General features: G+C 49.0%; 1 protein-coding gene across 1 annotated transcript in view; it reads left to right on the forward strand.

Annotated features, from left to right (window-relative positions):
- The window catches only part of SLC2A9 (solute carrier family 2 member 9), a 187,919-nt gene that overhangs the window by 72,804 nt on the left and 98,407 nt on the right, over positions 1 to 16,708 (forward strand). Inside the window, 1 exon segment of the mRNA XM_029235473.1 lies at positions 2,453 to 2,585. Coding sequence (XP_029091306.1) covers positions 2,453 to 2,585 — 133 coding nt within the window.

Consider the following 16,708-nt stretch of genomic DNA (forward strand, 5'->3'; position numbering starts at 1 on the left):
ATTGCAGACAGAATTCAGTGAGAGACAAAGTGATCTGTAAGAAGTGGATTTATTTAGAGAGAAGCACACTCCACAGACAGAATGTGGACCATCTCAAAAGGCGAGAAGCCTCAAAATATGGCTTGGTTAGTTTTTATGGACTGGGTAATTTCATAGGCTAATGAGTGGGAGGATTATTCCAATTATTTTAGGGGGGAGGGGCGGGGCTTTCCAGGAACTGGGCCACCGCCCACTTTTTGGCCTTTTATGGTTGGCCTCAGAACTGTCATGGCGTCATGGGTGTGTCATTTAGCAAGCTAATGTATTACAATGAGTGTATAATGAGGCTTAAGGAACACCGGAAGTTGAATCTTCCGCCATCTTGGACCTAGTTGGTTCTAACCAGTTTTTGTCATATCCTATGGTGGCAGGAAACCACGCATCTTGTAGACAGTGGGGGTCCATGGGCAGACAAAGAAAAGCAGGAAGCTCCAGACTGACAGGAAACCATACCTTTGGGGTGATAAGTGTCCTGGAAGCAGACAAAGAAAGATGAGGCAATTCGGGAATCTCTTGTGTCCAAATGTAACCTGCTGTTCATTATGCTCTCATTACAATAAAATTAGCCTTGCAGGTAAGTACCCATCATGCACCGACACCGTGACACTTCTGATCTAAGCTAAATAAGGACAAACACCCCTCCTCCCCTTGGGAAGATGGAGCTGGGATGAAAATCAATGAATACAACCCCCAAACTCCTCCTTCCCCAGGGAATATTCTACGCCTTCATTTGTATACCCTGGCTTGCCAAAGAAGGCCAGGACAGCAGCTCACCTGTCTGCCCCTCTCTGAGAGCGTATTGTTGCTTAAATAAATTCTCACGTTACTTTCTTAACTTCCCTGCCTTGTCTCCGAATTCTTCTGCAGCGAGACAAGAACCTTAAATTCACCGGGAACAAGGGCATCTGAACCTTCTTCCTGTGTGAAGCCTTTCTAGGTCTGGATGTGTCTTCTTTTCTCCTTGTACTTTCTTAGGAAATGAAACATTCAAGAATTCCACAGTGAGAACTTTGGGTTTTTTTCCTCTTTCTCCCCATCAGAACTGCTGTCTATTGATGTTCTCTCCTTTCAGAGACACAATGAGAGTTTATTTGTAAACCTGGGTTTTAAAAAAAAATCAGGAAGAATGCTGCCTTAATTAATCAGCATAATAATATGGGCCCCCCCGTGCAGCATTTAAGCTACCTAATAGGCGAATGGTGCTGCTTGAAGGGACTCAAAATGCCTCTTGAATGGTGGGTGTTGGCCTGCTTGCCTTTCACAGCCGGTGGGAAGTGACAAGTTCCCCCACCTCAGGGGCGAGCTGTGCCCAAAGGCCCACCCTCACTTCCCTGGGGACGTGGAAAAGCTCCAGCCGCCCTTCACTGACAGGAGCAAGATGGGTCGGATATCCTGGGCCTCGGAGGCGTCTGGGTGGTGCCACCCGCATAGTAGTAGTTTCCTCTGTGTACCTACTGGGTGCCAGGCCTCACAGTGAGCGCATCATCTGATCCCACTCTCACGCCTGCCTGAGGGGTGCCTGTGGCTGTCCCCATTCCCCAGGTGAGGAGAAGGGGATTGCAAGGGGCCGTGAGAATGTTTCCAAGGCCACACAACCAGGAAATAGCTGAGCCGCTTCAGGCCAGACTTGATGCCCCAGGGGCCTCTGAGTTGGCCAGCTCTTGGCTTCCCCAAACTGCACCTTCTTGGAGTCACCCTTCAGGTAACCGCCTGTCAGGTGGCTCTGAGGATTCACCAACCCCCTGCATGGAGATACCAAACACGTGGGCCTGGTGCTAAACTGTTCCCAGAAGGGGGACCCCTTCCAGGTCCCGAAAGTGGGCTCTTGTCTGATACTCGGAAATGAATTGTCCAAGGAGACACACGTGCTGACAAAGCAAAAGACTTTATTGGGAAGGGGTGCCCAGGCAGAGAGCAGCAGGGTAAGGGAACCCAGGAGAACTGCTCTGCCACCTGTGTTGCAGTCTCAGGGTTTAGGGCAATGGGGTTGGTTTCCGGGTTGTCTCTGGCCAATCATCATCTTGCTTGTGCCCATACTTGGTCTGACTCAGGGTCCTTCCTGGCGGAGTGCGCATCTCTCAGCCAAGATGGATTCCAGTGTGAGGGTTTCTGGAAGGTTGGCAGGACTTATTATGGGCTGGCATCTCCTCCCTCCTTTTGGCCCCTCCCGAATTCGCCCATTTAGTTTTAGGACCTCCTGTGTGAGACAACTCATGCAAGCGGTCATTATCATGCTTGGCCAAGGCGGGCGGTTTCAGTCAATGGTTCCCTAACAAAACCAGTGTCCAATCGCTCCCCAGCCTTTGTTCCTGGGGCTCACACTGTGCAGAGGGACCCTGCCTGGCCCAGGGGCCTAGCCCCCAAATAATGACTGAAGTCCTCATCATTCACCGGCCCCCTCTTCTCCCTTCAGGAGAGCACCTGGCCGTACCTGTTTGGGGTGATTGCCGTCCCCGTCTTGGTCCAGCTGGTGAGCCTGCCCTTTCTCCCTGAGAGCCCACGCTACCTGATCTTTGAGAAGCACGACCAGGCTGGAGCTGAGAAAGGTAGGGGCCGCTTTGTCTGGTCCATGTGGCTCTGGCCTCTTCACAGGGGTCAGCGCTGCAGGGCATGCTGGGTGCCCTAGGACACCCTATCCCATTTCATCTTCCCAACAGCCTGCTATGGGTGGCCCAGAGTGGGGACACAGATCAAAGTGTCAACTGAAAAAAATGCACAGCATGAGAGTTGTGAGTTAAGTTTTATTTGGGGCAAAATGAGGACTATAGCCTGGGAGACAGCATCTCAGATAGCTCTGAGAGACCGCCCAAAGAGGTGTGGGAGTGTCAGTATATATGATTTCAGTGAAAGGGGTACGTACAGCCAAGCACACATTTTGGCAGAAGGCTGCTGCTGGTCACGAGCAGATGTCACCATTAATGATTTTAGTGCTTTTCTAGATATGAGGATATGCAAGAAATTTCAGCTCATAAAATCTTCTCCTGAAAATATCTCTCTGAAGCCCTGTTCTACCAGTTTTTCCCAGAGCACAGAGCGCCTCATTCCTGATCCTTGCCCGGAACTCCTTTCAGGGGCTGTTGAAGGTCAGCGACTGCAGTGGCTAGTGACTTAATCCTTGTAGAACCAGATAGCAAGTGACAATTTTACGGTTAGCAACAGGGAGCCTGGAAAAGCCAGGACAGAGTAGGATAAGGCCCAGGTCTGCTCACCTCTGCTCAGTGTCTCTCTGTGGTCACCTCTCGGGTTGTCCCAACCCCAGAGATGCTGCATATTTCTTAGTGGTTTAAGTCTATCCCGGCCCTCCCTCTGCTCCTCTCGTCCTCACTGATCAGATTTCCCATCTTAACATTCACATGCAAGGAAAGGGAACATACAAGCACAGAATGAGCCCTCACATCACACCAGCGTGGGGCCTCTGCAACAAGACCCACTGGACCATTCCCATTAGCCCTGCAAAGGAACAGAAATATACCCATTTTACAGGAGGGAAGCATGAGGCCCACATGGGGCTTGGCAGTCATCTTGTGTAGCTTTCTAGGCCAGATTCAAAGTAGAGCTTTCAGAATCAGAGGCATTTCTACAGCCCGGAAAAGGCAAAATCATTTTGCCTGGAGACAGACAATGTAGAATGAACAATAGCATACCCATTCTTTTAGTTTTATAAAACAAGACTTGGTCGGCAGCACCGAGGTTCAGCATGAGGGCTGGGAATAACTAGTGCTGCCTTCACATCCCAGCTCTGCAGTCTGACCTTGACCAATTCTTTTCACCGTCCTGATTCTCAGAATCCTCATCTGTAAAAAGGAAATGATATAAGCCTCCCCCATGGGTTTGTTGTAAGGATTAAATTAGATGATATCTATATCTATATGGTCCACAGTATTACCTGCTGTCATTATTACTGAGGACTCTGTCCAGGTTCTTATTATCCATATCCTGTCCTCTAATCTAAATTTCCCAAATGTCCACATCCAAGAAAAAACTGAGAATTATATGTAGTCCTTAGCTCACTATAATTTGTGCCACATCTTTTAAAATCCAAACAACCTAAGTATTTTCTGAATTGACGTGTCATAATGAAATATTAATAATTGCCTATGTCTGTCCAGCAGTTTGTAGTTCAGATCTATTTCCTCATTTACGACATTTCTATAACATGAAATCAGAGAACATTATCATTACTTTCATTTTTTGGATGAAGGAACAGAGGCTTACAGGGGTGAAATGATTTGTCCAGGGCTGTGGTTATATGGTTTCTGGTTTCTAGAGGCCTTTAAAATTTGATGGAAAGGACAGATCTTTCTTCGGTAGATGCCCAAATACACAAAATTTGTGGAGCATGGTTGTGGGGATGGGACTTGAGCCCCCTCCCTCAGAAGCCCACAGGGGACCCTGGTTAAAGCTCCTCCCCCATCTCATAGCCAGTAAGTGACAAAAGAAGGACTGGAACCCAGGGGTGATTTCCCTCCCACCACCCTCACGCACAGAGGGACACAAGTGGGTAGTGGTCTACGGGGCTTCCCATGGGGCCCTTGGGAAGGCAACCTATCCAAAAGTCAGGCTTCAGGGAAGAAGGCTGATGGTCAGATGGTTGGAGGCTCTGGAGTAAAACAAAGGCAGCTGAGAAGGAGCCAATGGGATCTGATTTCCAAAAGCAACTAGGTTATAGGTTGTTAGAAGACAGCAATTCCTCCAGCTTGATCTCCTGGCACGTGAGGATGCCCATCTGGCTCCACTGGGGAGGAAATCCTGGGAAACGCTCCAACTAAGTACAGTCAGAATGGGCAGTGCATCCAAATGCCAGACAGCACAGAAGGTTTAAAAGATTTATTTCATAGCACAACAGGGAGTGAGAGAGAAGGCCAGTTGTAAAAAATGATAAATATTACATGTACGCTTTATAAAAAGAACAAAGATGTTGACCTTAGGTTGAAATAGAACATTGAAACCTGCATCTATACTAATAAAAGTGCTAAGTTCACTCCAGGCATTCAGCAAACAATGGATATTTACTGTGCTGGGTGCTCTGCCAGGTGGTGGGGAGAGGAGAGTATAAGGTGGTCTTCCAGCCTTCCAGGAGGTGAAGGGGGCATCTAGTTACGGGAGGCAGACACACTCCTCAATGCTCACCTGCATTGAGAACATTTCATTCTAAGCACTTCACATTTGTTAGACTGTTAAACCCTCACAACAACCATGGAAAGTAGATCGCATTATTATTTCCATTTTAAGACAAAAACAAAACAAAACTGAGGACAAGATAACTTAACCAAAGACACAAAGCTAGCAAATGGCAGTGCTGGGATTTGAACTCTGAAAGTCTTGCTCTGGAACCTATGAGCATAAATAAAACACACTCTATTACCTGCCACCTTGTTTGGCACCATGGGAGATACACCTTGCCCAGTCTGTTGGTAATTTGGTAGAAAGGACCCTGTAGCAGTTAGCTATTACCATAATAATGCTGCGTAACAAACCACCTCGGAACTCACTGGCTGAAGACAATGGCAGTTACTCTGTTAATCTTGATAGGGCTTGACCTTGCAACTCTTCTTGTCTCAGCAGAAGCTCTCTCACATATCTGGTGGTCAGCCAGCTGATCCAGGATGGCTCAGCTCTGTTCCATGTACCTCATCCTCCAGCAGGCTAGCTCAGGCATATTCTCACAGCAAGCACAGAGGTCCCAGAGAGGAAGCGAAAAACACAAGCAGTTTTTCAGGCTTTGAATCAGCTAATCAGCCCCAGGAGTTAGAATTCCCTGATGGGAATTCCCAGAATTGACCAGTCTGGGTTACTATCCAGTCTGGTGATTGGGGGATGGAGGGCTGCAAGGTTTGATTGACATCTCTAGTAGAATTATAGAGCGTACAGGAGGATGGCTTCAAGAAAACGATACAGGCAAGAGAAAAAAGTAATATATGCTCATCACCATGAAGGAATGATACCTCTGGATGCTCCTTCCCGGTAATGCTTTGTCATCCCAGCCCCCATGGTCTGTATTTTTGTCACCAGACCCTGATCAGGCATATAGACTTGGCAGAGAGCTCAGACCTCAATCCCCAGATAAATAAAAAAACAATGCTTTTTATTGCTGTTGTTTTGTGGATGGGAGGGAGTGTGTTTCTATGGCATTTAGAAGCCAGTTACTGGCTAGACCTGAATAGAAAAAGAAGACTGTCCTTTATTGGCTGCTATTGTTTTTTGTTTGTTTGTTTTGTTTTTGGTACATGGGCCTCTCACTGTTGTGGCCTCTCCCGTTGCGGAGCACAGGCTCCGGACGCGCAGGCTCAGTGGCCATGGCTCACAGGCCCAGCCACTCCGCGGCATGTGGGATCCTCCCGGACCAGGGCACGAACCCGTGTCCCCTGCATCGGCAGGCAGACTCCCAACCACTGCACCAGGGAAGCCCTTGGTTTGGTTTTTTTGAGAGAAAGGTGTACATATCAGGATTAAGGCCAGCCACCTTATGATAGAAAACCCAAACGATAGTGTCTTAAACAAAATAGAAGTTTATTTCTCTCTCTCACATAAGAAAAGGTTGAAGGTAGGCAGACTAAGGCTGTTACAATTCTTCATGGTGTCAGGGGCCTTGTTCCTTTCATCTCTCCATCTGCCTCGAGCCCTTCATCTCTAGATTCCCAGAAGGTTGCCTCGTGGTCCAAAGTGGCTGCCATCATATCTGCTTTCCAGCCAAGAGGAGCAGGGTGAGAAGGAGGGATTACTTGCCCTTCTACTGCTAGGTCTCTTTGGTCAGAATGTGATCATGTTTCCGCTCTTAACTGACAAGGAGGCTGGAAAATGTAGTCCTTTAGTGCACTGTTGTCACAGAAAGTCGGGCCCTGCTCCTAAGGAGGAGGGGAGAATGAGTAATAGCCTCTGGCCACCAGCAGGCTCTGCCACTGTCTGGAAAGAAAGCAACTCAAGTACCCATTGGCTGGGACCTGCCAGACTGAGGCATTTCGTGCGCTCCGGAGGCTAACTCACGATTCCTTCAAGATGGCGCTGCTTAAACAGACGTTTGATGCATATTTAGAGATGAGGCCTCGTGAGCTCTGGTCATGAGCTGCCTGCACCCAGTGAGCCAAGTAAAAGCCCCGAATTTAGTGGGAGCTGCCTTCATTTGTCATTCCTGAACACCCCTACGGTCGTCTCACTCCCACCCCACAAGGACTGTCAACCACATTCTGGTCTGCATATCATTACATTTCCAATGCTGCCTTTGCGCCTTAGGGGATGCCATCGTGCCCCTTGTCCATGGATGCTCTGGGCAACTGCCTCGGTGGCCTGAGCTGGATTAAGGGACTGCTCTGCAGTCCAGAGATGGCCAGAAACATTCAGGAGGCAAGGTCACATGCCAGATGGACAGAAGTGAGCCCCAACAATGGCCCTTATGAGAGACAGCTGACTTCATTCCCTTTTGTGCTAGGGGCCAAAGTACATTACCTTGGTCACAAGGAGTCTGGTTTTTATTAAGGCAAGAATAAAGTATATTCAAGTGGATTCATGCTAGAGGTGCATTGAAAATACAAGCTTTTTCCAAACCATTGCAACACCTGTCTTCAAAAAGAACAGAGATTCCTCAGGCTGGCCAGGTTGGAGGTCCAGGCCCTTGGACCTGCATGGACCCTCCATGGGGTAGCAGATCAAGAGCAGGTACAAACTAGAGGTCTCAGATCTCTGCCCTAAAGGACTCACCATGATGTGAGTCTCCTCCACCCCCCCAATCTCCTTCCCACTCATGGTTCAAGAGGGCTGCCGTCATAGCTGCCTCCACCTTCTCCTAGTTCCATCTAAGGAAGAAAAGACCCAGGGGCATGACCAAACCATTGACAAGCTGTCAAGGGGAAGAGAAACCAGCCTTATTTCAGATGATAGATTGAGAACCAAATGGGAGAAGCCACAGCAAGGAAGGACTTGATTTGCCATGAGACAGGAGATGCAAGAATGGAATAGGCCACTTATGGAGGCGGGGAGTTCTCATTTCTGGAGGTGTCTGAGCACTAGGCAGGAATGGGAAGCACCAATGGAAGTAGGCAGAAGGTCCAGCTTAATCAAGACCCTCTAGGCCCACCAATGTCCTCTAGGCCTTGGTTTCCTGATTCCTAAGAAGGGAAACATCACAACTGTCCTGCCTCTGGGTAAGGTAGACAAGTTCAAGTACAGTGGTGTTTGTGGGAGGAGGGCTTTGCAAACTGTAAAGGATTGTGCACATCAAAAGGAGATTGTTTGCTTTTGCCATGTGAATTTCTGCATGACCTTGCATTTGAAGAAAGGGATTCTATGGATAAAGTGATTTGAAATCTTTTGCTCTGGGAATGGAGAATGTGTTTAATGTTGGGGAAAAACCACCCACAACTCTCTAAAAAGTCAATCGTCATTTATACCTGAGCTTTTCCTGTCTTTTTCCATGACATTTCCATCATGTTTACAGGGGGGGACCATCATGTGGATTTATCTGTGAGGCTGCTTTTACCCCCCCCCCATGTTTGTGCCTTAAACATGTTTCCTTATTATTGTTTTTATATTATCATGGATGGGCAGAAGAATAATGGCCTCCAAGTATGCCCACATCCTAATTTTCAGAACCTGTGAATGTCACCTTGCATGGCATGAGGGACTTTGCAGATGTGATTAATTTAAGGGTCTTGAGGTAGGGAAAATTATCCTGGGTTATCTGGATGAACCCAATGTAATCACAAGTCTTCTTATAAGTGAAAGAAGGAGGAGGGAGAGTCAGGGTCAGAGAAGGAGCTGTGAGAACAGAAGCAGGTGTTAAGAGTCAGAGACAGGTTGAAGATACTGTGCTGCTGGCTTTGAAGGTGGAGGAAGGGGCCAGGAGCCGAGGAAATGCAGGAAGCATCTAGCAGCTGGAAAAGGCCAGGGAACAGACCATCCTCTAGAGCCCCCAGGAGGAGCAGAGCCCTGATGACACCTTGATTTTGGCCCAGTGAGACCCATTTTGGACCTCTGACCTCAAGAACTGTCAAATAAGTTTGTACCGATTTAAGCCTAGTGGTGATTTATTTGTGGTGATTTATTAGAGTAGCACAGGAAATTCAGACATCACGTTAAGGAAGGAAAATCAGTTCCGGTTGAACTATGACTTTACCTTCATTTTAAATGTAGTTTAAACATTTTTTTACTTGAATTCTCAAAATTGTTGGGCATTCTGATTTCCATTTATAACAAATAACTGAGTGAAAGGGCTGTGTGCATGAAGCTTTTTTTTTTTTGCGGTACACAGGCCTCTCACTGCTGTGGCCTCTCCCGTTGCGGAGCACAGGCTCCGGACGCGCAGGCTCAGTGACCATGGCTGACGGGCCCAGCCGCTCCGCAGTATGTGGGATCTTCCTGGACCGGGGCACGAACCCGTGTCCCCTGCATCGGCAGGCGGACTCTCAACTACTGCGCCACCAGGGAAGCCCTGCATGAAGCTTTTAAAGTTTTTTCTTTCCCATGCACCCCTTTCTTGCTATAATTTATCGAGCTCTTGCTCCAAGTCCAGTGCCTTGCTTTCATTGTCTCCAATATCACAAGTCTCCAGAAACTCAGAGACTGCAGATAGGAAACCCACACTCAGAAGTTGAGCCCCTTGCCTGCAGTCCCACGGCCAGTAGAGACAGAAATGAGGTTCAAACTCAGTTTGCCTCACTCCAGTCATGAATTCACTAGAGGGCAGTATGATGCCTTTAGTGTATGTTTAAGTGTATTTCTAATTGTAAGACACAGCATGTACATAGAGACAAATAAAATAAGCAAAAAATAATTGATCCATTGGTCGCTACGTTTAAGGGCCAGAAAAATGTCCACTGCCATATTGTGATTTTCTACACTTGAGCCAGGGTTGAACTCCAGATGTGTGCTGATTGCATCAGAGATCAGTTAAGTCAGTCATTGCACATCTGTATTCGAAACTAAAAACCCTATCCCCAGGCCAACTTGATTCACTTATGTAACAAACAGTTATAAGATGATTGTAGCATGGTGAAAGCATGCCTAGTACATAATGCTCAGTGGGGAAAAAATAGAACATAAAATAAATCCATGTGATCACAAAAGTGTGGAAAGAATAGAGATAAGTAGGACAGGAAGGGAAGAAGGCTGGCCTGGATAGAGATTTCTGCTGTGCTCTGTGCTGGGTGGGCTCTTGATAAGGGAGGATGTGCAAGGTGAGGTGGTCCTCTTGAAGCTTCCTGCCCCCCAAATGCATCCACCAAAACCCAAGCCAAGTACCCAGGTGGTCACCCAAGGTACCAAGGTACCAACTGAAGGAAGCCCTGGGGTGGTCAGCCCCTCCCAAGCCCTGCTCTTGCCTAGAGGCTTACGGCCACACTGTGTCCACCTGGAGACACCAAAGAGAGAAGGGGGCCGTTTAGTGCCCTGGGCTCACACTTGCCAACTAGAAAGATGGCACCATCTCCTGGACCCAGCAGAGGGACGTGGCAGAAGAAGGAGATGCAGCCCCTCTGAGGTCTTATCTCTGCCCCCCAACAGCACAGTCACCTGCTCCTGGAAGACCAGGGCCCCGCCCCTGTTGTCACTCTGCCTTCACTTTTACGGTGTAGCGATGAATGACCTCTGAGCGTCTCCCCACTTTGCCCCTGGACGAGCTGTCTCCCAGGGCTCTGCATTCCCTGGCTGGAGAGCCCGCTGATGGGACAGGCTGCAGAGCAAAGGACCAGCAGTCCAGGGAGACAGGCACCTTCCTACAAAACACCCAGGGGTCCACAGCAGCAGCAAAACACAGCTCAGAAACCACCGTGTAAAAGCCCCAAGCTCCCAGAGCACAAAGGCACATCTTCATTCCAAAGAGCGAGAGACTGAGAGTTAGCCACTTGCACTCACTTTATTTTTTTGTTTTTTAATTTCTTGCATAGATTACTTTTTAAATTTTTCATGCAATTTTTTGAAGGTTACACTCCATTAAAAATTATTACAAAATATTGGCTCTATTCCCTGTGTTGTACAGTACGTCCCTGTAGCCTATCTTACACCTGATAGTTTGTACTCACCCTCTCCCACCCCTTTAAGGCCCCTCCCCCACTGGTAACCACTAGCTTGTTGTCTATATCTGTGAATCTGCTTCTTTTCTGTTTTATTCACTAGTCTGTTGTACTTTTTAGATTCCACATATAAGTGAGATCATACAGTATTTGTCTTTGTCTGACTTATTTCACTTAGCATAATACCCGCCAAGTCCATCCGTGTTTCTGCAAATGGCAAAATTTCAGTCTTTTCTATGGCTGAGTAGTATTCCATTGTATGTATGTATATAGCACATCTTCCTTATCTATTCATCTGTCGATGGACACGTAGGTTGCTTCCATACCTTGACTATCGTAAATAATGCTGCTAGGAACATTGGGGTGCATGTATCTTTTCGAATTAGGGTTTTTGTTTTTCTTCGGATATATACCCAGGAGTGGGATTGCTGGGTCATATGGTAGTTTTAGTTTTTTGAGAAACCTCCATATGATTTTCCACAATGGCTACGCCAATTTACATTCCCACCAACAGTGTACGAGGGTACCCTTTTTTCCACACCTTTGCCAACATTTGTTATTTTACACTCACTTTAAATTTAGAGAATCACAGAGGGTTCCAGGAAAGCAAAGGATGTTTTCTACATTGTGCGTGTGGTCGGTGCCATCCTTGTGCAGCCCCAGGGTCTGCTTGGGGGTCCCCGTGCCCCTCAGTGCTGGGAGGAATTGCCTATCCCCTCAATTCCACAGCATGAGGATGTTCAAAGGCTTCTTCAAATGTCTCTGAAGTCCTGAGTATTTCTGGGCTTCGAGCTGTCTTGGGCACCAGCATTCTTGCATGCTGCCCTATCTTACAGCCTAGTAACCCCAACTTGAACTTCAGCACCTACTTTGGTTTCCTCAAACGGCACAGCAGCAGTCACGCCCACAGGATCACTGGAGGGTTTCCGGAGGGGCGCGTTACCCAAGGTGCCCGACTTCCTGCCTCTCACCAGCCTCTGTTTTCCCCTCTTATCTCTGCTCGTCCACTCTGCCTGCTCAGAGGGCCCCTGAGCTCCAATTTCTTCTTCTAGTGTGTGGAACAGCTTCCCTCCCTTCTGAACCTGCAGCCAGCCACCATGCAAACGTTCAGCAAACCCTCCTACTCTAGGCACTTATCAAAATATTTTTCTCCGTGAAGACAGTTCTTTCCTTGAAAGACATTCTGGTATCAGCCGTTAAGTTTACACACTTTTCTTTCCTTCTTTATACCGGTAACATCACTGCTTCTATTCGATGCTCCCAGGCTCTTTGGAAGCCATGGTATGTGGGCTCCAAAGAAGGAGCCCAGCCTCTGGGGTTCCAGTCTCTGCTTCTCCACATGATAGCCCTGTGAGCCCAGGAAAGTTGCCCATCGTCTCAGATGAGGCTCAGTTTTCTCATCTGTGAAATGGGAATAGCACAAATGCCTATCTCCAGGGACCGGAAGGATGATGAAATAAGATCATGGATGTGAGAATAATTTGCAGTGTGTAAAAACACTGTAGCAACAACGGCTGTGGTCATTATAAGCATGTGGCCAAAATAGTCAGTCAACAAACACTTGTTTTTTATCAGGTAGGTCCTTGTCCAGGAAGGGAAGGAAACAACTGCCCATACAGGCCATGAGCATCCTGGACACAGCCGAGAACTTGGGGTCATGCAGAGAGGTCCTGGGCCTTGGGAAGACCTTCCATGTCATCTTGTCATACCAGACCTGTCTCAAAGGGCTGTGGAGAGGCCAGGAGATGGCCGCCTTGTTGAAGATGCTTGTCCTTCCTTCTTGCCCAGCTTATTCCTACTTATGCCAGGAGGCTCAGTGCAGCCCACTGAGGGGTTCCGAATTCAGTGTCTGGGCTGCCAACTGTCAGTCGGGGTCCTCTAAGAAGCAGACACCAGGTGGACCAGTGGGCAGGAACTTATTGGCATAAGTGCATGTGAAGGGAATGTGGAGGGACCAGGGGAGGTGGAGAGATCACAGGCGTGGGACCAGCCCAACCCCCGGTGGAGAAGAGAGGGACAGGGCTTGGGCAGAAGGGTCTAGGTGCTGCACAGGACAGGGAAGGTTCAGCAAGGCCCTGACACGTCCTCCAGCCAAGGTCAGCCCCAGAGGAGCCCTGTGTGTGTCCCAGGAGCAAGGCTGCCTTAGTTGCCTGGCTGTGTTCCGCCAGTGGCTGTGAGCTGCCCCCCAAAGCCTGGCCTGGACACCCGGGGTGAGGGATTACAGAGCCCAGGGGCTGTGGCCCTTGGTCAGGTCCAGCCCTGTAGTTGAGGGTCTGTGAGCACGTCCTCCTGCCGCCACTGTGTGGTAGGCCACACGCCTCTAGAACAGTGCACTCAGAGGAGGAGTGAGACAGAGTGACGTCTTCCCTGGGGTCCCAAGGTGGTCAGGGTGGCCCCTGTACTAGTCAGCGCTGTCCAGAGAAACAGAGCCAATATGGTGTATGTGTGTGTGTGTGTGTGTGTGTGTGTGTGTGTGTGTGTGTGTAGAGGGGGGGAGAGAGAGATTTAGTTTGAGAAATTGGCACATGTGATTGTGGGCGCTGGAGACCCAGGGAAGACCTGAGGCTGCATCTCGAGTCTGGAGGCCATCTGGTGGCAGTGTTCCCTCTTCCTCAGGGACCTTAGTCATTACTTCTTAAGGCCTTCACCTGATTGGGTGAGGCCCACCCACATTCCAGAGGACCATCTGTTTTACTAAAGTCTACTGATGTAAATGTCACCCTCAGCTAAACTGGTGTTTGACCAGATATCTGCTTTCTGTGGCCCAGCCAAGTTGACACACAACACTGACCGTCTCAGCCCTACCCCATCCCTCACTCCCCTAGTCATCTCACCCTGGTACTGGTGACACAGTAGAGTCACCTGCTGTTTATGTCACTCTCCCTGGCAGGGACCGCATCTCCTTGAGTGCTGAGCATCACACCCCCTACCTTCCCCCTTCCCCGGCATCCAACATAGACTTCCACTTAGCTGCGTGACGAATAGATGAGAAAAAAAATCAAGGACTTGAATGCGTGGTCCAAACTGTTGAAGAGCATTCACCTGTGAAAGTCATTAAAAATAGTGAGTCTCACCAAATTCCTGGGCAGGGAGAAGGCAGCTTGGCCTCTCCTTCCCACAGCCGAGCAACTCAATCCAGAGGAGTTTGGCATTCACCGTCCCTGCCACCTGACCATCCATGGAGCAGGGGCTCAAATGCCAGGGCCCCTGACTCCCAGAGGGAGATTCTTGCCAGTTACCTGTCACCTCACGTCTCACGGGGCCCTAATGCTGAGGGTTCTACAAGAATCACCCCATTTTCTAAGAGGGGGCAGCAGAAGACATTTACCCACTCTCGGGACTCAGAGATGAAGAATTCATGAACGTGCTTGGTGGGCACAGAACACATCCCCAAACAGATCCCCACATATCCCAAAACTCGTTCTTCGTACACTGGGTGTTTAATGAAATAGCAACAATGTCCTTTTAAATATTTTGTGAGCCACAGAGCTCCCTGCCGGAAGCAGTGGAATAGAGACTTTCAAGTCCCAGACCTGGGCTCCGGGACCCATCAGCTTTGCCTGGGCGGTCTGCCAGGGAGATGCAGCTAGGAATGATCGGCCGTGTGACTCCTGGAACAGCAGGTGCATCCTGTGAACATCCTTGCTAATTATTTCTTGGGTATCAGTCTTGTCAAGCCCTTATAGACAGCAGGCACCAAGAGAGACCCCAGAATCCGGTGTTACACCCTTGCTGGCATCAGGAGCCCTGGTCCTGCTGTGCTGCTTCTCTGGGCTGTGGTTTCCCCACCTGTGTAATCAGGACGGACGAGTTAATTTCTGTAGGCTGGTCCAGCTGCAGGCTCCGTGGTCAGGATCTGGCACATTGGGGCAGGATCTCGGGTTGCGCCCAGGGCTCCTGGAAAACAGGCACCCAGGGTCTGCTACCACTCATGGGCTCACACTACAGGGTGGTCACAAATGCCATTGCTGGAGTGTCCTGTTCCCACCCAAGTGAGATGGCACTAAATAAAATGGGCTCAAAATGGTTTCTATCATATGAGTTTCTATCGTGTGCTAGTGTGGGAGGGAGAATAATGATGCCCCCACCTCCAGAAGGTGTCCACATCCTCTACTTCCTAGAACCTATGGACAGGTTAAGTTACATGGCAAAGGAATTAAGAATGCAGGTGGAATGAAGGTTGCTAGTCGACTGACTTTGAGATGCAGAGATTATCCTGGGTTATCCATGTGGGCCCAGTGTAATCACAAGGATGCTTATAAGTGGAAAAGTAAGGCAGAAGAGAGGGAGCCTGCAGACAGCTGTATGGGAAGGTTTTGGCACAACGTTGCTGGCTTTGAAGATGGAGGAAGGGGCCGTGAGTCAAGGAAAGCAGGCAGCCTCAGCCAGAAAAGGCAAGGCTCCCCTAGAGCCTCCAGAAAGAACTCAGCCCTGACAACACCTTGCTTGCGGTCTAGTGAGACCCTTTTCAGATTCTGACCCCCAGAACTGTAAGATGATACTTTGTATTGTGTTAAGCCCCCAAGTTTTAAATTTGTGGTAATTTGTTACAGCAGCCATGGGAAACTAACAGAGGTATGTATACTGCAGCCATTGCCTTAAGCCTCACCCAAAAAAAAGGCCTACAAAGTTTCTACTCCTTATTATACAGATGAGGAGACTAAGACTCAGAGAGATTCAGGGAGATGACGTCATGGTCCCTGAGCAGGTCGATACACTGGTCAACGTCACCCTCAGGACACAGGAACAATAGGAATAACATTTCAGACAGAGAGGCGTGGAATGCAGGACATGGTTGCCAAGGTGCTGGAGCGGAGGAGCAGGCTGGGTCCCCCAGGGTCACCACTCAGGCTCGAGCCCCGAGTCCCCCCTCCTCCCTGAATCCACAGGCAGCCCATCTCCGCTGCAGAGCAAATGCTAGAGCTGCTGGCACGAATGTGGCGGGTGTCATCGCCAGGGGGGACACAAGAGCCTCTGTCTCTGAGACTGAGCAGGAGCTGCCACCACTCACGGTGCCAGAGGTTCAACCAGATGCAGAAGAAAGTCTTTTTCCTCCTGTCTTCGGTGCACATCAGTGCCTCTTATGGGTGGACTCTAACAGGAGTGGGCTAGCACGGAGTCCTGGGAATGTGGTCTGCGGGCTTCTAGCCCCAGGGACCCAGGAGAGATTCTAAAAGTGTGATTTGGGACTGAGTCCCAGTGGGCAGGATCTGACTCAACTAGTAAACGGTGGGATGCTCCCGGCACATGTCACCCTCGGGCCTTTGCACCTGCTGCTCTGCCTGGAAGGCTCTTCCCCCAGGTATCTGCCTGGCCCCGCGCCCTCACTTCACTGAGTTCTCTGCTGCAGTGGCATCTCTTCAGAAACATCTTCCCAATTACAGTAGCTCAAACAGCATCCTCCTCTCTTCACTATCACTCACCCTGATTTAGTTTTCTTCTTTTACTGGAACTTTATCAGCTACCGGAACTTACATAGTTCTATGTTAATTTGTTTAGCATCTGTCTCCTCTACTCCAGTGAAAGCTCCCTGAGGGCAGAGACTTTTCCTATTTTATTCTTTGCAGAGAACACCAGCACTTAGACCAGAGCCTGGCACGTAGTAAGTGCTCATTAAACAGTTGTTGAAAGAATGAACGAAACCAGAGTACAGAGTATACCTCACA

The sequence above is a fragment of the Monodon monoceros genome, unplaced genomic scaffold (assembly GCF_005190385.1).
Source record: "Monodon monoceros isolate NGI ecotype Baffin Bay Population unplaced genomic scaffold, NGI_Narwhal_1 Super_Scaffold_20, whole genome shotgun sequence".
NCBI lineage: Eukaryota > Metazoa > Chordata > Mammalia > Artiodactyla > Monodontidae > Monodon > Monodon monoceros.